This window comes from Dioscorea cayenensis, chromosome 6 (assembly GCF_009730915.1).
Source record: "Dioscorea cayenensis subsp. rotundata cultivar TDr96_F1 chromosome 6, TDr96_F1_v2_PseudoChromosome.rev07_lg8_w22 25.fasta, whole genome shotgun sequence".
NCBI classification, from domain to species: Eukaryota; Viridiplantae; Streptophyta; class Magnoliopsida; order Dioscoreales; family Dioscoreaceae; genus Dioscorea; species Dioscorea cayenensis.
In genome coordinates, this window is record NC_052476.1 from 20,388,846 (window position 1) to 20,408,730 (window position 19,885).

The 19,885-nt window shown below is 36.2% G+C and overlaps 3 protein-coding genes across 3 annotated transcripts; all 3 read right to left on the reverse strand.

Annotated features, from left to right (window-relative positions):
- Positions 1-366: 366 nt before the first annotated feature.
- Positions 367-2,605, reverse strand: LOC120262926 (probable indole-3-acetic acid-amido synthetase GH3.6). The gene is made up of 3 exons (XM_039270836.1): positions 2,261-2,605; positions 1,884-1,991; positions 367-1,812 (listed from the first exon to the last, which is right to left on the reverse strand). The coding sequence occupies exons 1-3, from the start codon at positions 2,593-2,595 to the stop codon at positions 900-902; spliced, it is 1,356 nt and encodes a 451-aa protein (XP_039126770.1). The 5' UTR covers positions 2,596-2,605; the 3' UTR covers positions 367-899.
- Positions 488-886, reverse strand: LOC120263250 (probable indole-3-acetic acid-amido synthetase GH3.6). Its single transcript, XM_039271117.1, has 2 exons — positions 763-886; positions 488-702 (listed from the first exon to the last, which is right to left on the reverse strand). The coding sequence occupies exons 1-2, from the start codon at positions 884-886 to the stop codon at positions 488-490; spliced, it is 339 nt and encodes a 112-aa protein (XP_039127051.1).
- A 3,493-nt stretch (positions 2,606-6,098) lies between the features above and the next one.
- Positions 6,099-19,841, reverse strand: LOC120263403 (nuclear pore complex protein NUP107). Its single transcript, XM_039271289.1, has 26 exons — positions 19,659-19,841; positions 19,211-19,581; positions 18,836-18,905; positions 18,453-18,568; positions 17,889-17,920; positions 17,665-17,790; positions 16,623-16,781; positions 15,284-15,376; positions 15,036-15,203; positions 14,240-14,338; positions 13,759-13,991; positions 13,628-13,685; positions 13,038-13,126; positions 12,813-12,944; positions 12,376-12,498; positions 10,807-10,905; positions 10,512-10,700; positions 10,028-10,202; positions 9,753-9,909; positions 8,906-9,108; positions 7,773-7,914; positions 7,519-7,679; positions 7,097-7,213; positions 6,866-6,965; positions 6,452-6,594; positions 6,099-6,370 (listed from the first exon to the last, which is right to left on the reverse strand). Exons 1-24 carry the CDS (start codon positions 19,724-19,726, stop codon positions 6,888-6,890), a joined length of 3,258 nt encoding a protein of 1,085 aa, XP_039127223.1. The 5' UTR covers positions 19,727-19,841; the 3' UTR covers positions 6,099-6,370; positions 6,452-6,594; positions 6,866-6,887.
- Between the last annotated feature and the right edge of the window lie 44 nt (positions 19,842-19,885).

Sequence of the window (19,885 nt, forward strand, 5' to 3'; positions counted from 1 at the left end):
TATAATTTAAGAAAAAATTGTAATAATTATTAAAAATCATTAAATTATAAATTCATTTTATTGTTTAAAATCAAATATATATCAACACCAAAATCAAAATGACTTTAATCTAATGATATAAAAAGTGTCCTATGAGAGACTTTCATAACTTATGAAGCATGCTGAATACAGTGGTGTCAAAAAAAAATTCCTGACTGTAAAAACGGTCTCACTACAAAATCTCTGTATCCAATGAATGAGTACACACAAGTGGACTAATCAATTCTTGATGATTGATGAGCGGGCATATGAAAATTTAACAATAAAAGCTATACAAAAGATGCATAATAAAAATGTTTATAAAAACAAAAATATGGCCAATAAAAGTTCAACAAAGATGCACAAAAGGCATAATTAGAAGTTCCCTCGTTCAATTATACAACAGTACATATAAAATTTAAAACTTTTTACAGGGGTATAAATGCAAAAACAAAACCACACCACAATGCTAATAACAGTAGCTAGCAATAACACAATCTCTCAACAAAGAAACAAGTTTCAAATTTCTGATGATCTTTGGAGGTTTATACTGATTAGCAGGTGCACCATTCTCCATTGCCACCATTGCCAGACCTTCAAAGCTCCCAGCTCTAACAATGGCAATCTCCAAACAGCCTAAACTCCCACCAGCCCTCCTCACCTGATATACACTCCCCAAACAACCTTCAATCAAATGACAACATTTGTTAACAAAATTACAATCACAATTAGTCCAATTCATACAAGTATTAATAATCTCAACAAACACAACCAAATGTTGCTGTTTTGAATCCAATTCCAAGTACCCAGCATACTCCACAACTTCTCCCATCTCATTTTCATTTAGCATTAACTGAAAATTCTCCATTGCTAGCATTAGATCACTTTCCGTGAAGATCTCCGATGAGTCCTTTGGTGCTCTTCGTGATGAACTTCACTTCAGGGGACGAATTGTAAAAGCCGATGACCTTCACAATGTCACCCAGACGGTATCGGTACAGCCCTCTGTAAGTAGTCACTACTATTTCATACAGTTCGCCGATTTCCACCCCAGATATGTCTACTGTTTCATTGGTCTCAAGAGGAGTTTCCGGTCGGAAAGGGAGGAACTCGAAATAAGCAGTGGTCGGAATGATTACAAAGCTTGTGGACTCAGGTGGCGATAATCTATTGATGTTAATTCCTACAGAGCATTCAGAAGAGAAGTAATCACCACACAAGATCGGAATGCCTCCTGCATAGTACCTGAGTTTCAGGTAATACTGCTCCATGCTTCCTGTTGTTACACAAGCAATGTACCGGGCCTCCGGCCATAATTCTCTGAGAACTCCTTCCCATTTCCCCTTGCTGCAAAATCCTCGAATCGCCTTTGCAATCTCCGGCCTCGGTCCACCGAGTAACTCTTGAACAGCCTCTCGCATTGAAGAATCAGTAATGAACTCTGAACTCAAGAAGCCAAACTCAATGTCATTGCAGAGTTGCTCCCATTTGGACTCTAGTAAATGAATGGCTCGAATCAGGCCAACGGCATAGGGAGCACGAATGGCGTCAATGGAGGCCGAGCAGTGGAGGCCGCAGAGGAGGTGGCAGTACATCTGTTGATAGTTATCAGAACCAAGAATAACAGCTGGAGGGCTGACACACATGGATAACAATGGTGTTGAGCTTGATCTCTTGTTCTGGAAAGGGAATGCAGTGGCTGCCATTGCTCTGAATCCTCCCTTGGTTTCAATGATCTTTCCGGCATACAAGAACCAAAGAACCTTATTTATAGATTGTCTTGGAGGGAATAGCCTGGATTAAATCAAGGATGATGAATTTCATGGCATGGAGAGAAGAAGAAGAGAGTGATTGGGATTGCAAACCTTTGAAGAAGTGCAGAACTGCATTGGTGGGCGAGACTGGATGAAGATTTGGCAGGCATGGATTCAAAGAAAGGTATCATCTTTGGGTTCATAGTGCTGGTTCCCGAACTGAGAAACATTAAAAGTACTGAGAAATTGAGGAAATAAAATGAATTCATTGAAGAAATCCATTGAAAAAAGAAGAAAAAACAAGGTAACCAGAACCATGAAAAAAACTTAAAAATTAAGGAAACTTACCATCTTTGGATTCAGAATGACTGTAAAATTTAAAATAATTACCCGAAAAACACTCTTTTCAAACTGATGAAAAGTATGAATAATATATAAAAAAAAATTATAAAAACAAATTTGAAGAAAGAGACATTGATCGAAATCACCTGTAGAAAAAGCAGAGGAGAGGATCAAGAGAGAGAGCGGCAGGGGACTCGGAGCCATCGGCGATGCGTTGGATGAGATCGGCGTAGTCATCATAGGAGGACAAAGGGATGAGACGCCGGAAAGAGGACACGGCTTCGTCGCCGACCCCGAGAGAACAGCCAGGGAGGTGGCGTTGCAGGTAGTCGACGGTGGCGTTGCATTCGAGGATCGTGCGGAGGGTCTGGAGCTGGAGACGATGCGCGTCGCGCGTGGCTTCCTCAAAGCGAATCAGCACGCCGTCGAGCCCTGCCGTCGTCGTCGTCGTCGTCGTCGTCGTCGCCATCGATGAGACCATGGAAATCGTGTCGTGGGTTTTCTACTCTGGAAAAACAGGTTCGGTGATTGTGAAAGGACGATAGTACCCTCAACTCTACCTCGCAGGAGAAGCTGTTTTTTATGAGGGATGCAAGGGCGTTGCAGTCATTTAATGTCAGCTCGCTGAATTTGCTTTGATTGTTTTGGACCAAAATGATGATATATATATATTTATATAATTATACTGAGAAAACATCATCTAAGTAAATCCCTAGATTTGAAATCTAGGGACGTTTTAAATCTAAGCCGTTGAATCATCATCCGATGGTTGATTGATTATATAAACACTGTACATTTTTTACTGTTCATGATCACTGTACAACACTGTAGAACGCGGTTTCTACTGTTCATAATAATAAGAGCCGTCAGATTTTCATCCGATGGCTACTATGGATATCCCTATATTTAAAATCTAGGAACGTCCCTAGATGATGGGTTCTCAATTATATATATATATATAACATTAACTCTGTCTATTGTTAAAAATATTATTTTTTAAAAAAATATTTAATAATAACAGTTAGATAATCATCTCATGGTTCTTACTTCTTACTAATACGGAAATTATCCCAAATGATTGTTGTTTACTGAATATAACTAGATTTAAAATTTAAACACATTCTAAAAAAAAAAAGTGTCCCTCTGTATGTATATATATATTACTTATGAAGTCATTAAATAACACTATAAAATATAGTGAAAATTGCTAAAAACACTCTCAAATTTTGCAATATGCACAGATTCTCCCCCTAAATCTGGCTATCCATAAAAACCCCTTCTTTTTGAATAAAATGATTTTTTAAACCCCCCAAACATCTAACAGTGATTGATAGAGTTAATTTGGAATTTTTTGGACGAAATTGTCCCTTGCGTGGGAAGTTGTGGCAAGTGTGACAGGGTTTGACTATAATGCCCTTGGGTGCAATGAGTTTCTATTTAAAAATGAGGCTTCTATTTAAAATATGAGGTATGAGGTTCTGTTTAAAAAATGAGTTTCCTGTTTAAAAAATGAGTTTTTTATTTAAAAAGATGAGTTTTCTGTTTAAAAAAATGAGGTCTCTGTTTAAAAAATGAGTTTTCTGTTTAAGAAATGAGGTTTTTGTTTAAGAAATGAGGTTTTTGTTTAAAAAAAATGATGTCTCTGTTTAAGAAATGAGTTTTTTGGGTTGTATTTATCACCCCCAAAATCTCTTTATTGCGATTAAAGTGGAGCGATGAGACAAAGCATGCGACTCACAATCGCAGATCGCATTGCATGAAAAAAATGGGATTTCGAACCCTAGAATTTTTGATCTTCACCCTCGATCTAGATCTCGATCTTGCCAGGAGAAAAAAAGTGCAACCTTTCGATGTCTTCAGCTCGACGAGCGAGGAGCGTGCGGTCTTCCCCGAGGTCGACGAGCGAAGAAGATGAAAGAGATGAGGTCGACAGACGGGGAAGATGATGAAGAGCGAAGACGGCGAGATCGAACCCTTATCGGCGCCGCTTCCCTCCCTCCGTTCCCGTCACCGACTTAGGCACCATGGATCCAAACCCCGGAATGATCCCTAACCCTAACCCTATTGCTATCCATGTTGCGGTCTCCGCAGTCGAGAATGGTTCCGCTTCAAGTTCAGCCCGAGTCTTATCCGAGCGTCGCTAGCTGAAAAATGAGTTTTTCTATTTAAAAATGAGTTTTTGTTTAAAAAAAATGAGTTTTCTGTTTAAAATATGAGTTTTCTGTTTAAGAAATAAGGTTTCTGTTTAAAAAAACATGAGATCTCTGTTTAAGAAATGAGTTTTCTGTTTAAGAAATGAGGTTTTTGTTTAAAAAAATGATGTCTCTGTTTAAGAAATGAGTTTTTTGGGTTGTATTTATCACCCCCAAAATCTCTTTATTCGATTAAGTTTGGGCGGTGGAGACAAAGCATGCGACTCACAATCACGATCAGCGTTGCATGAAAAAAATGGGATTTTTGAACCCTAGAATTTTTGATCTCCACCTCGATCTAGATCTCGATCTTGCTAGAGAAAAAGGTGCAACCTTTTCGATCGCCTTCGCTCGACGAGCGAGTATCGTCGCGGTCTTCCCGAGGTCGACGACGAAGAAGATGAAAAGAGATGAGGTAGAGCGGCGGGGAAGGCGATGAAGGCGAAGGCGGCGAGATCGAGACCCTCATCGGCGCGCGCTTCCTCCCTCCCGTTCCCAGTCAGCGACTTAGGCGCGTGGATCCAAACCCCGAATGATCCCTTAACCCCTAACCCCTATTGATATCCATGTTGTGGTCTCCGCGATCGAGAATGGTTCCGTTCAAGTTCGACCTGAGTCTTATCCGAGCGTCGTCAGCGAGAGACCTCACCACTCCGACCGCCGAGGAGCGTCGCCAACCGGATCGCCAGCGCCCGACAAAGATTTCTCCTTTAAGACCCCAGCACGAGCGAGGGCCACCTTTGAGATCGCTTGCTAGATGCGGAGCTCAAGACTCAGCGTTGCAGCGAGATCGCGACGATGAGATACTCGATGTCCCTACTCAATGAGGGTTTCGTTTAAAAATGAGGTCTCTGTTTAAAAATAAGCTCTCTGTTTAAGAAATGAGTTCTCGTTTATATGCTTGTTTTGTCTTTGTTTAACTATCGATGTTTCGTTTAATATATTGCGTTTACGTTTAAAAAGTACTTAAATATCGTTGTTTCTATTTAAATATGTACTGAGTGGCCAAGATTAATTGGTTTTTATATCCAGGATTAATTTATCACGTAAATATTTGTTTTTCTGTTTAAATATTAATGTTTTTGTTTAAAAAATGAGTTTTATGTTTAAAAATGAAGTTTTCGTTTAAGAAATGAGTTTTTTGTTTAAGAAATGAGGTTTCTATTTAAAGAAATAAGCTCTCTGTTTAAGATATGAACTCTCTGTTTAAAAAATGAGTTCTCTGTTTAAAAAATGAGCTCTCTATTTAAGAAATGAGTACATCAAAAAGGAATGCGAAAAATTAAAAAAATGTATACTAAAAAGGTTTAAGAGCAATGATGGAATTTCATGTCGCAGGAGGTAAAAAGGAAGTGAAACAATAAAGGAAGAAATTGTCGAGTGATGCAAAAGCTACACGAGATACGTTTGGGAAGTTTTAAAATTATCGAGAGGTAAACAGTAATTTTTACTAAAATATATTTAGATTTTAAATCTAAATATATCGTTTAGAAGACGCATCCTATACATTACTTATATATAATTAAAAAATTTATATCATGTACACCTTTAGCCTTCAAATTTTCACACATGTATTCAAAAATTAAACATATTATTTACATTTCCCAATGTTGTATGCTCATTAAAATGTTTGCAAATAAACAAATTTTCATTTTAAAAATATTCATATCATTTGAAGGAAACACTTTTTTTTTTTAATTAATAAACTAATTTAGGCGTGTCTATTTCAAGTAGAAATCTTTTTGGTTCTTTCAGACAATCATACCATTCAGTAAATAACAACCTTCAATTCACAAATATTTTTTACAAGTAAAATAGGATATATAGCAAATTGGATCAAATGTCACTAATTATAATTCTACAAATACATAATAAAAAAAAGCACTAAAATCACCATTTTTTCCCAACAATAAAGGAAAGCCTGGTGTATACCACTTCAAATACATAAAGGAAAAAATAAAAAAGAAAATGTCAGAACTTTCAGCGCTAATATCCCCAATTTTTCAAGAGATTTAAAACAATAGTTCCCATTGTGTCACCAATGCAAAACATTTAATAGATCCCCTGCATAAGCAAAAACTGTTTGTTTCAAAGTCATTTACTTAATAATCAGAATAATTTGGAAAACAAAAGGCAAAGAATTACCATCTCTCCGGCCTCTGGTTGAAAGACAACAACTCTTCACAAAGTATCGACTTTCCGACGAAAGGCTGAAGAAGCCTCGCACAACCATATAATCATAATACAAATCTAGTAATCAAGATCACCATTTCTACTTTGTCAGATACCTGCAAAACATGCATCAAAATAAACAAAAACCACTTGGAAACCTAAAACATGTCTTCTTACAATTCCTACTTCCAAGGATTTTTCCATGACTACAAAACTATGGCAAAATTTCAATATGCTTTTTTTTGAGAAACTATGATGACTGTCAAAACTTGTGATTTTACAGTTGCAACTTGTTTTGATGGATTGTGATGAACCTAAATTTTATCTGAGAATAACATATAAAAGTTGTAACATGAGATGGGAAAGAAAAGAATACTGTGTATTTACCTTTATACACTTAGAGTGCACTTCAAACATCAGACATAAAAAGTTCCTCCTGTAACTCCATTTTGAACAATGTGCATTCCCTTTCAAATAATAAAAATTCCTGAAGAACGAAGATGGTTTAGGGAATCTTTCCAATTGCATGAAATTTTTTTTAAGATGAAATACTGAATTGATGGTGGCATAAACATAGGTTCAAATCCATGCTAAAAAAAATTAGGATTGAGCATAAACCTGCAATTGTTGCTGACTAAACAACTGCAGCAATCCAGAGTCGGAGGAAGCAACTAGCTCAATCAGTTCATTACGACGATCAAATGCATCACCTGATTCAGCAAGGGATACGGAGACCTAATGGAGGAGACGAATAGTGAATCAAGAGGCTGCAGATGACGCAGAATATAAGTGATTTTTGCCATGATGAGCGTGTCTAAGAGAGCGAGCGTGCACAAGCCTCAGCGGAGCAAGTGGGGGCAGGGTCCGCGCACACATGGGCACTGGGACCACCCACACACAACCACTACTCACACTCCCAGAAATATGCCCTCACCCATGATTCGAACCCTCACTCATGATTCGAAGTCTCACCACTTCTGAAGGATTCTAATGGGACCCGGCTACCAATAGAAAGTAAAAGTTCTGACTACTAGGCATACCTGCATGCATCGAAGAATGATTTCCGGCAAGCAACATCTGCGACAGAGTCCTCTAACAATGTAGGTGGCAGGAATTTCAAGAGAACCACCAGCATCTGAATACCAAGCATCCAGCCTGGATATTTCCATTGTGACTCCAGTTTGGAAACGATTCAGCTCTCCTGGTTAATGGTTTCAAAGATATTAATGAGTACAGAATGTATATTGCTACTGATGAATTCAAAAATATGTATAATGTTCAGCAATATATACACCTTTGAAGCCAGCTGCCATGATGAAAGCAAGAACTCCTCCATCATTTGCTTCATGAAGCCCAAGTCCATCACCATCAATGGCTAAGCACCTAAGTGCTACTTCAATACAGTAGTTATCTCTTGAAGAAATGGCAACATTAACCTGGTCATGATCAACTCAAGAAAACCATTAGAGTGAAAATAAAAGCTTGCGAGTATATTCCGCAAAGAGGCACAATGTGCAGAAACATGGAGATTAACATTTGGTGGCAGTTGTTTTTATCCTGGATAAAATAAAAATCCAAGATTTCTAAGTTTTAATGCAATTCAGCAAGTCATCAATCAAATATTGTGTATAAATTAACAATTACGTGAATGTAGAATCTAGAGAAAACAAGATTCATTATGAAGATCAGAAAACAATACTGCCCATAAATCATGAGTATGCTTGACCATTTGAAGTAAACAATACCGCCCATAAATCATGAGTATGCTTGACCATTTGAAGTAAGCCTTCTTACAGCTGCACTAATTGTAGGTTTTGTTCAAAGCAAACAAAGCTCTTTTCACTAGATCATCTAGGGGTATAAGACAACTGAGCTAAAATAAGGCATATGCCTAGGAGTAAATCAATACATACATAATGAATAAATTCTGAAGTATGTTACATAACCAATTTCTCAGAACTGGATTTGTTATGTTCAATATTAGTATTTGAACCTCTGAATTTATGTCTGTTCATCCGACATGCAAATAAATTGAATATAACGTTCCAACCGTTGACAAACTAAATCTTATACCTGCAACTAGCACATACAGATTTAAAAGATCTAAGACTTTGCTGAAAAACCAATGACAATAATTCAATTGTGAGTAGGAAATATAATAATATTGAGAGACACTTTTAAGGCTGTTTCACTAAATGAAAAGGCTGATTTAGAACATTGCAGATTAAGACCACTGGAACAATCTTGTGAATAACATCACTCATGGTACCCTAAAATCTTGTGAATAGCTAGCTAGGGATACATATGATGTAAAAATCATCCAATCCTACCCCTGAGTGTCACAATTAATGAACCTACATATTGTTGATTACAAAAATAATGCATGCAACACAAAATAGAAAAAAAGAAATCCACAAATACACCTACCATCAATTGACGTCTTAGGACAACCTCTTCACTAACAGAAGAATAGAGGGCACTTGTCAAAGCAGTGCATAATGTAGCATCTGGGCACATACACTCGCCAGAAGGTAGACAAAGCATTGCAGTAGCATGCAGTTCAAGATATGATTGCTCAATTGAATCATATAAACTACTATGAACAGCACTCAACCACGGGCTTCCATCTCCTGAAAGAAAAGAGCTATTAGAACTTAAAAGGCATACAACCACTTCTTCTTCTGACAGAATAAATAAAGCATGCACAAGTATTTTAAAGTTTCTATTCAGAGAAAAAACACCAAGACATTCACGGGATTTTGAAATTTTACCAGAGGCAATAATGGAAAGCGTAGATGAAGTATCAGTAACCTCAACTATTACCCTGGTATTAATTAAAAACATCAGCAGGAGCACAGACAATTGCAACAAATCAGCCTGACTCCCTAAGATTACACTTAGTAGAAACAATTTGGCCCACTTATTGTTTAATACTATTTTACTCCAAACTTTAAGAATGATGAACACCACTTCAAAAAATGGCATGGCTGTTAAAATGTTAAAAATAGGATGCAGCCATTTCAACATGTGGTAGGACAATCTGTCATGTGCTATAATGCTTGTATATAAAATCACAGTTTACAAAAAAAAAAAATGCAAGGAAGTTAATCACATGCCCTTGTTGGCCATGCAACTACATGTGCAGATTTCCATGAGTCAGTACATCAGGTTACCACGCATTTACGCAGTAGGGATAGTGCCACCTTGTGCATAAGTGAAGAAAGGGCACCACGACATAGACAGGATGTTTAGATTAAATCTGATTTGAACTTACTTGATAACAGTGAAAATGATGAATTCAGTGTTTCTCTAGCAGCAGCAGTAGATCTATCTCTCTCTTCAAAGGATAGTTCTCCAGCAGGAACAGTTGCATTCTCCAGTTCAATTTTAAGCCAATTCCGATATGTTGCATCACAGGAGTAAAACTCTCGCTGATGAAACAAAAGAAATTAAATATAACATCATTAATTGAACTGAGTAGATTACTACACTTGTCAAAGCATCCAAAGAAAACCCACAAAAGATATAAGAACAAAGATGAGGGCCCACCCAGTCTTCAAACTCAAGGAGATTATCAGATACATCTTGTTCATTTAAAGAAAGAAGAGAATCTTTAGGTTGCTTTAAAGGTTCTGCAAGGAAGCTAAGTAGCATGTGTGCTCCTATAGGCATTTTAGGAACTCTCCACAAAGATATCAACGCAAACTCCCTGAAGAGTGTATTGCTAGAAACAAAGGAAAAAAGAATATTAGTCATGAAGGAAAAGTCGATCAGGTATTTATGAACATATAAAAATAGATCATTTATCAAAACTTGATCTGGACGATGCAAAACCTATTTCATACAAGATCATCAATAAGTTTTGTAAGGACTCAAAGAAAATGATCAAGAGAGCGAACAATTTTAAGTGATGACATTTATCAAAACTTGATCTGGATGATGCAAAACCTATTTCATACAAGATCATCAATAAGTTTTGTAAGGACTCAAAGAAAATGATCAAGGGAGCGAACAATTTTAAGTGATGACATACCTATGCATCAATGCTCTCATGAGGAGCTTCGCATTGATGATCTCAAAATCATTGATAGTTGAAGGTGGTGTGAAGCAAAGCCATTGGACAACTGTAGCCTTTTGAAGAGATTGCAATCTATGTTGCTCTGCAACATCAGTTGATTTTTCATATTTACCTACTTTGATTTCCCGAGACCTTGCAAGAACCCTATTTATGAAATACTACGGAGGTTAAACACTTGCTACAAGTCCATAAGCATTTAGCATGAACTTTTTCCATGTGATTAATTAATGGATCTTCAATGTATACTAACCTTTCAATAATGTCTTCAAAACTTGCTTTTGATTCATTCCCAGAAGAGAAAGGTAAGTACTCCATTGCCGAAAGGAAGAGTTTGTATTTGACATGTAAACTAATTTCAAATAAATAAATAAATAAATAAAATTTCACCATAAACAAAATCTTCAAAAATAACCTCATGCATAACATACAAAAATGAGCACTACTTATAAGAAAATTTATGCAAAAGTAGCACAAATTCAAATAATTCAGCACAGAAATGTAGATGATCATATGGATATTCCAGCGAGAAATGTTGAACATAAAAAAGGGTCAACGGAAGCAAGAATTTGAATGTTAATGAACAATAGTAGTATGAATGTTCACAGAACAAGTTTAGGTGCATACATATCAAAGTTTTACATTTAGGATCATTTAATTATGGAATCAAGTGGTACATCGTCTTGCACAGCATCCTACAAAGTGCACCATCTGACTAAGTTCCTAGCCAAATCAAAGCCATGACGGTCAATGTTTTATACAAAATCCTACAGAGGTGCCATCTGACTAAGTTCCAAGATAAAACAAAGGACTAGGGTATACTACAAATCATCCCCATGCCACATACAAGCATCTGCACTATCATCAGACGTATCAGACATATGCTAACAGCTGATAACCATAAGTGGTGTTGGTTAGGCTTGGGAGAGTTGCAGATTTGATTGTTTCAATTTGTTTTAAGGGAAAACTTTTACTCTGATCAAACTTCAACTTAATAAATCCTAATTAAAAATATATATATATATATTAAAAATAACATCATACTTCCCTGATTAATGGTGATTGTTGTTAATATTAATGATTTTTACAATTAGAAATCAATAAACATATTTTTTTAATTAATTAAATCTTGTATAAAAAATAAATAAATAAACTGTAGCATGAAACCTTATTTTGGGATTTGGTTGGTGGTTAGGGATAAACTGGGATAAACTGGTGACATAAGGACCAAATTACACTGCCTTCAATTTCCAGTACAAAAGAAATAGGCATGTAAAAAACAAATGAAAATAAAAATTCAGAAAAATTACCCTAGTTTTGCATGAAACTGGCGTTTGAAATATCGGCTTCAAGCTGAGTCATTATTTTTCAAAATTAAAAAATCAAATAAACTAGTAAGCCAGTGTTGCAAACACCAAGTTCATTAAGTTGTTTACACACTGGTAATCCTCTCAACAACCATTAAGTTAACATTTGCAACACCAGCTTCGTGTTTTTATTTTTTCAGAGAAAAGCTATGAAGCTGGCTTTTGAAAAAACGGCTTCATGTTTTTTTCTTTTTTACAAAAAGAAACTATGAGGCTAGCATTTGAATGTAGGCTTCATAGTTTTTTCCATTAATATATAAAATTATAAATATATATTAGTCAGCATGAAGCTAACAATTCAAACACCAGAAGCTGCCTCCCTCAACTTGACCACATCATATGAAAGCAGACTTTGGAACGCTGGCTTCATGCATTTTTTTTTACAATGGTATATTGCAGAATTTTTAATTAGCATGGTTCCAAAAAAAAGGACAAAATGCCCAAAGAAATATTACCTGTCATTCAACCTTAGTTCCATCATGTGAACAAAGAGATCAATGCAAAGATGACGAGCAAGCTGGGAGGCATAAACTCCAACAAGTTCCTCATGCTGCTTGGAAAATAGAAACATGGAGTACCTAATATTACATTAAACAACAGCCAGACACTACATTAGGCATGATCACCATTGACATAAAGAAACCATTATATTTAAATCCATCTAAACATGAAATTTGTCGATAGAAATTTTGGATTATAGAGTCTGTGTTTCAGTGTATCTAGTTCAACAAGAGGAACCAAAGGTAATTACTTTAGCACTGTTATTTATTTCTTTTCTTCTTGCAGTAAGTTTGAGCTAGGTTTCAAATTAACAGATGAAATGAAAAAGCAAGACATTGCAAATAGTTAGGTTATCCACACAAGCTGAAAGCTATTGTTAGAAGCTACTTACATGTGAAGAATGAGATCACCAACAGTTGTTAACTTCTCCCTGAAAGCATCCTTCACATCATCATCAAGCAGGTATCTCAGAACAAGAACAACATGTGCTCCAAAACGAATCATTTGAGGATCACCATGAGGCCTGAGCCAATAGCATCAAGTTAGTAATAGTAACATACTGATAATCATAACTTTGTGATAGGTGCTGCAACTACAACCATTATAACTTTAATACCTGATAAAGTTCTCATCATCTTCTGATGGAGATATCCATGACCACAAAAGATCTAAAAGATGTGCTATGTCTCCTACCATCAGTTTCATCTGTTAGGGGAGCAGTCTCAGAAAGTATGATAAAAACATAAAAAGGAAAAAAAGTACAATTCCTATACTCAGGAAACACAGCAGCAGATAAAAGATTCCTTGCCGACAATTGAGTGTTTTATAACAAATGAAACTTATTTCCGCATATTAAATCTTCAGATGCTCAAATTAAAATGTTCAGTACTTATGGCATACTGCATTTATCAATAGGACTTAAAAACTCCAGTGCCAATTTTAGCCGGCCACCATTTTCTACAATTAAGCATAGAAGAACTAAAAAAAGACTTTCATTAAACCATGTTTCAAAGCCCCCAGCTTCTTAGCATTTATATGACTTGCTTAATATCAATATGACACCTACTAAACTGGAATTCACAATGTTTAAGGGCATGGCTAAACCACCAACTGAATAAATCATTCATAACTCCATCATGAACACCTCAATGTTGTTGTAAGCAACAGCTGGCCACATAGCTCTGGCATCACAACCAAGACATATACCTCAATTTGACGATGCTGCTCTTTGCATGCACGAGATACAGTTTCATGTACAATCTCACTGCACCATAAAGTAAAATAGATAGTGAATAAGTATATGAGATCTGACATTGGACAACTTAAAAGGCTTTTACTCTGAATGAAGTTTCTGGAGAAGAGCAGAAATATCCCGTGGCTGCTGATCAAGGACATGGGCCGGCCAGCATTCTGGACCAGCTGAAGGCAAGGAAGTCCGACCTCCAAGCACAGAACTCCCGTTTACATCATCTCCATAATGCTTATTTTCCAGTCTACTTGGATGAAAGTTAGCCAACTCCAAGTCCACTTGCACATCAAGCCAGGATTTGGCCATTGCCCAGCACGCTGACTGAGAAAGATAATAATGGAAATAAATAAATAAATAATCCATGAAAATTCACTTTGCTAAGCATAAGCAAGAGAATTGGAACAGTGAATGTAAAATCATACGAAAAAATCAATTTGGCCAATCTTTGTGCAGCAGCAAAACAAATTTTTTAGGCAAGATAGAAATCTTGTACCAACAGAAAACAAGGCCAGCAAAGCATCAAGGCCTCAAGGTTGTTCAAAGTTCAAACATCAAGTACCATACATTACCTCCCAATCAGTACAGATTGGTAACAGCCGCTTTAAGTTACTGCATTGAGCAGCATACACAGCCATCTCATATTTTCCACCATCCTGCTCTGCAATTTTCTTCAACCAAAAGATCAATGGAAAACAATATCATGTGTAAGTTGGTTTATTCATCAACTAATAAAAAGTAGTATATAAGAGAAAAAAACAGCATTTAAAATTACATTCTCTTGTAAAAATAATCTAATCATCAAAATATAGCACAAGTTAAAATTTAAGAAGAGAAGATGAGAGAACCTATAAAATTATCTTATGAAGTACTACATAAGTTATCTTATCAAATTGTAAGCACAAACTGGTTTATGAAACTAAAATTTGCTTTGCAAAATACTAAGTTATATTGTCCAGAAGAGGAACATGCTTTATTTACTGAAACCTGAGGAGTCTAACCCAAGTCTTGGAATGAAGGGCAAGTATCATTAAGGAACTGAACAAATAAAATGAGATATTCCAAAAGACGGCAAAAATAACACACATCACCCATATGTCTAGCTGTCTAGTAGAGAGGAAACAGCAAATCCACTAGAGGAAGAGGAGGAAGGCTGAGATAATAACATGGTAGCTATCATGGGTTACAAAGTGGTTTGGGCATATAGATTAGAGGATAGCATGACATTTTGTTTAAATGGCTTCACTATTGAAGCATTAGTTCTCCCAGCTAGATCCCTTTCATGAAAGACCCATGATGGTCAATGATGAACAATTAACAGAAGCTGCGTTATCAAAATAACATCCACCAAATGTCAATGGTTCTTACCTCTGAGGTACAATAAGATGCCCACTTCCAAAGACGCCATTGGCGTCCAATGCCACTTTCCAATTCAATGGCTTGTAATGTTCTTGATTTTCCATTTTTGTGCATTGCTTCAATAGTAGGAAAATGGTCAAATCCACCAAATGGGCATAGACTTGCAGCTCTCCATGGCTAAAGTAAAGAAAAAGAAATAAAAACATCCGCAAGGAGGGGCTAATCCCCTAATATGATTTTGGAAAAATAATACACACCTGCCCTGCAGAACGGCAGAGCTCACAAGCTTCTTCCAATCTTCCAGATCTTAGCAAGGTCCAAATATCTTCTAGAAGTAATTCATCTTGTTTCTGTTGGGAATATAAATCAGTAATCCAAGTATAAAAGAATGAATTGACAACTATATAACAAATATAAAAAGCAAGTCAAACCAGCTAAAATATAAAATTTTTAATTCTCAAGAAAATTATAAAAAAAAAAACTTCCTCACAAACATCTGTATCAGCAATGACATTGTAATAACTATTTTTTGTACATTACCGTAAGAAGTAATTCAATAGATTCAACTGAGGATGATTATGGTTATAAATCATCCCCTTGGAACATCTACTATCAAGATTGTGCAGATATACACATATACTCCAACTAATTACAACTACCAAGTCACTAGTCCAACAAGTCCACATTTGAATCCAAGATTGTCTTGATATTCCATTTTGTTTTAGACTTAGGAATAAATGGTAATAGCAAGTGAATATTATTTGTTTTGAATATTTAATTATCAATGTGTATTTTGCTTTTGCCTCTGAAGAAGAAATTGTGAAAAAGGTTAAACATTACAAGTATGTGTGGCATGCCAAAAAGAGAAAAGAGTTCTGATAATGGAATAATACTTAAAAAAAAAATTTGATATGAAGATTTATATAGATGAAATACCTGGGTCAAGAGAACTAAGCCAAGAACTAATGTCACACTCATTATAATCTAAACCATTGTATAATAACTAAACAGGCATCATGTTTTCCCACAAGTTTTGATCACCACTGAATAAAATACATTCTTGTGCAAGTAAACTATTATCACATATCAAGTAGATGTGTATAAAAAGAATGACAAACATCATTTCACTAGTTGCGACAGAAAGGAAGAACATATTGGGCAAATTGGGCAAGAACACATGCGGCAAACTACACATTTCAATAAAATAAATAAATAAATAAATAAAAAGAATCCTCAACTTTGAGAGAGCACTTCCATCAGTCACCACACAAACAAAAAAGAAACAATCATATTAACAAGGCAACAGAAAAAAGCAAAGGTCCAGAATTCCAAATATTGACAAAGGACTATCAAGATTTACATGAAGCAAAATTCATGTCATATGAAGCGAAGGGGATGAACAAATAGCACAAGCAAGGGTTTTCATGATTTCAGTTGGCACTAAAATGCAAAGCATTTCCCTCATACCATGATCAAAACCCCAGACTTTGTCACATTTTAAGTAAGAAATCAGTCAAATAAAACTTTTACAAGTATCAAGAAAATAGACTAATCAATAATGTCAAGGCAAAGCTTAAACAAAGAAAGCATAAGTACTTTATCATCCGAGAGCTGGTGAGCAAATTCACGTGTTGGAGCATCAAAATCCACATGCCTTACAATAGCAGGATCATCATTTTTTTTCTTCAAGAATCTCTGAGTATGATGCCAAACACCAGAGCTTGGAAGATAGGAACCAACACGAGAACCTCTCACCTGTAAAAAGAATTATATTTAGTGGAAATAAATAAAGGTGCAAAGCACAAGGCACAAGGAAAACAACTTATAAGTATTTTGTTTATTGACATTGTCAGAATTTATTTCAGCAACTCACTATCAGGAAAAAGCTGTAACTAACTATCACAAAACTGATGATTTATTACCAGTTAACATTACCACTTTGATTGGTTCAGATATGCACAAGAATTAGAGTCTCAATGCAAATAAACATCGGCATTGTGTCGGATCTCGGAAGAAGAGATCCTAATGACAGAGGTTAGAAACCTATGACATGGCTTCTGTCACATTCTATTCCATAGAATCATGGCAATCATGGGCAAATGTGCTTCAATCCTGTTTTACAATTTCATTAAATGTAACTTTGCCCATCTACTTATTTTTAAATAGAAAATCCATGACGATGAGAATGGTGTGCAGTAAGTTATCATTTCTTTTTTTAAATCTCAGGTTAGAAAGGTGTGCCCCAGAATATGGTAATCAAATCCCTAATAATTATTGAAAAAACATATATACTTATTATGGTACTAACAAGCTACAATAATGAACTGCAACTTCTTCGGATGTAGATTACTAGAAATTTGGCAAGACAAAAGAAGATACTGATTGTAATTCACTTCTCAAATGAATGGTCTAAATATGATCATCCACACGATAAACTTCAGCAAAAACTTATCAAATGTCTTCAAATTAGTGTCTTCAAGCGATGTCTAAGGGACTAATTGCTATAAAGCATCTTTGAAAATTTAGCAAAAATAAATACTCATCATGCCACCATAGCACCACTATTTCAACAAATATCAAGTCAAACAAAAATACTTTCTAGAAATGCCAAACCTAGTGCAGATAAGATAATCATCACCTTCTTCTCCAGCTCAAGAGTTTCTGAGGCTAATCCTTCCAACCAAAGGACCACTCGAAGACATAATTGAGCCGTGTGATCAGTCGAAACAAATTGGCAAGCTTCCTGGTGTGAAGTAGTGGGTGACTGTAGAGAGACGGTAGGACTTTATAAAACAAATGAAAATCCAACAGTTAAAAAAATAGGGAAAACAAAAAAGCATGATTTCAATTTGAATATGTTACCAATATCATATCTTCAGTAATTTCTTCATTTGCTGCAAGATGAGGGAAAACACTGTCAACCACAAGTAGCTAAATGCACAAAACTCTCATCTTTATTTTAAAAAAAAATCACACAATCTAAAGGAATCTCATAGCAATTTTAGGTCAAAAATTATGACTAGACCAGTGAGTGTGTAACATTTGGGATGGGAAGGATTTGAGGGCCACACATGCAAGAAAAAACTTCATTTCAAATCCAAAATATAATAAGGTGTACCTACCCATCATATATCCATCAAGACTCTTTCTCAGTCCAATAATCAATATTGGAGGAACCTACAAGCTAACTAGCCTTTAATGTAACTTTCTCTAGCTATCATTTTAAAAGTTAACAGGCATTAAGAGTGACTAAGCTCAAGAAACTCAGTAACACAAAGACAGAATAAACCTGACTTTAGTAACCAACATGCAAACAAATTTAATACATCTCAGGCACAGCTTTTGGCAACTTCTTCTAGAATAACAAAATTCAGGTTCAAAACACAAATTATAAAATGAGAAAAATAAGGGTTTTAGATTGAGTTCCTTTCCCAAAGAGGTACCACAGAAGTGACCAAGAAGCTGCCTCATCAAGCAAGAGCCTAGCTGTCTGCTGCATAAACCTGTCCTCAACCACTCTGTGTCTGCCTGTAGTCCCATATCTGGAAAAAGGGGTGCAGAAATACACGTCAAAAAATTACTTCTAACTAAAAACCTTCTAGCCAACAAGATAATCAAGTTACTTGAAGAAATTAAATAGATGAAACAAATGGAGGTTATCTCTGCATTTCTTCGCTCATGCATGGTTTTCACATGAACTAAGTCATCTAAAATTATTCTTTACCATGAATAACTAAATCAAACTTTATTATAAAAGTAGAAAGTGCCCCAATCAAATTAGAGTTTTCAAGAGGCTACAGAAATCAAACCTGATTGACTCAGAAACAGTTCGGCATGTGTTCTCAAAACGTAAGATCAAATCAGGGATAGGCATCAATCCTGCAACAGAGGAACAGACATTGCTACATCACAACCTGCCCTTTCAATTAAAGAAAATCATGACAAGGCGATCTAAATAACAGGTCACATCATTAGTATCTCCGAAGGAATTAAAGACATTTTGGGTGTAACAGACCAGAACTACTTTTAATGGGAAAGAAGACCATGAATATGAAAATGGAAGGAAATGTGTTGATAATCCTTACATCAATTTTCCTCAGATTGTTCATAAACCTTAATCCATTTTCCTCAATATTAAATAATTCCAAACAAACCCTAAGAAATTTCAACAAAAAAAGACCGACCTTGGAGCGCGGAATCAAGAAGAGAAGCAAACAACGAAAAAGTTGATTCCCCACCATCCGCCAACACATCCTCTTCAAGCTTGCACAACTTCAGTGACTGATTCGCCATTGTCCGACCGGACTCTAAACCTCCACTGGCTGCATACCCATCAGCCGTTGCTAGCCTCTTAGCAGAACCCGCAGCTTTGGAGGCAATTCCTTCCGGCCCATCACCATCAAAGTTATCAACTTCCTGCTTGATTTCTTCAAGAAGCAACGCAGCATTCTGCCGGCGCTGAATGTTGTTGCCCTCGTACAAAAGCCGAGCTTCTGAGAACTTTGAGACTGAATTCCCGAGAAGTGGCGAGATGCTCGAGGTTGGCTGCCTCTTCCTGCGCAGAAATCAACAGCGATGAAACTCAAATCACTGAATCAAAAGGAAAATGGAAAGAGGGAGATCAATGGGGACCTGTAGCGGCGATACTGCTCCCGGCTACTGAGGTTTTCGGGGTCGAAGTAGCTCGGGGAAGCATCCATGGCGAGGGATCGATGACTCGAATCGAAGAATTTGGGGGAAAGATTCGTGGTTTTATTAGGGTTTGAAGGGATGCGAAGATGGACTTTCACTAAACCCTGATAAAACCCAGAAAAAATCAAAAAAACTAAGGAAATGAAAAGGGATTTTTTCCCCCACTT

Bases quoted from the DNA above. Each gene is read 5' to 3' on its own strand.
- LOC120263250 (XM_039271117.1), bottom strand. From the start codon at position 886: ATGGAGAATTTTCAGTTAATGCTAAATGAAAATGAGATGGGAGAAGTT. The intron at 703-762 runs GTATGAATTGGA...ATTTGATTGAAG, and splicing joins TGTTGAGATTATTAATACTT to GTTGTTTGGGGAGTGTATAT.
- LOC120262926 (XM_039270836.1), bottom strand. From the start codon at position 2,595: ATGGTCTCATCGATGGCGACGACGACGACGACGACGACGACGACGGCA. The intron at 1,992-2,260 runs GTGATTTCGATC...AATGTTTCTCAG, and splicing joins CTCCTCTGCTTTTTCTACAG to TTCGGGAACCAGCACTATGA. The intron at 1,813-1,883 runs GTTTGCAATCCC...GATTTAATCCAG, and splicing joins AGTTCTGCACTTCTTCAAAG to GCTATTCCCTCCAAGACAAT.
- LOC120263403 (XM_039271289.1), bottom strand. From the start codon at position 19,726: ATGGATGCTTCCCCGAGCTACTTCGACCCCGAAAACCTCAGTAGCCGG. The intron at 12,945-13,037 runs GTATTAAAGTTA...CTATTGGCTCAG, and splicing joins GATGATGAGAACTTTATCAG to GCCTCATGGTGATCCTCAAA. The intron at 6,966-7,096 runs GTTTATGCTCAA...TTCGTTCTTCAG, and splicing joins TTAGTCAGCAACAATTGCAG to GAATTTTTATTATTTGAAAG.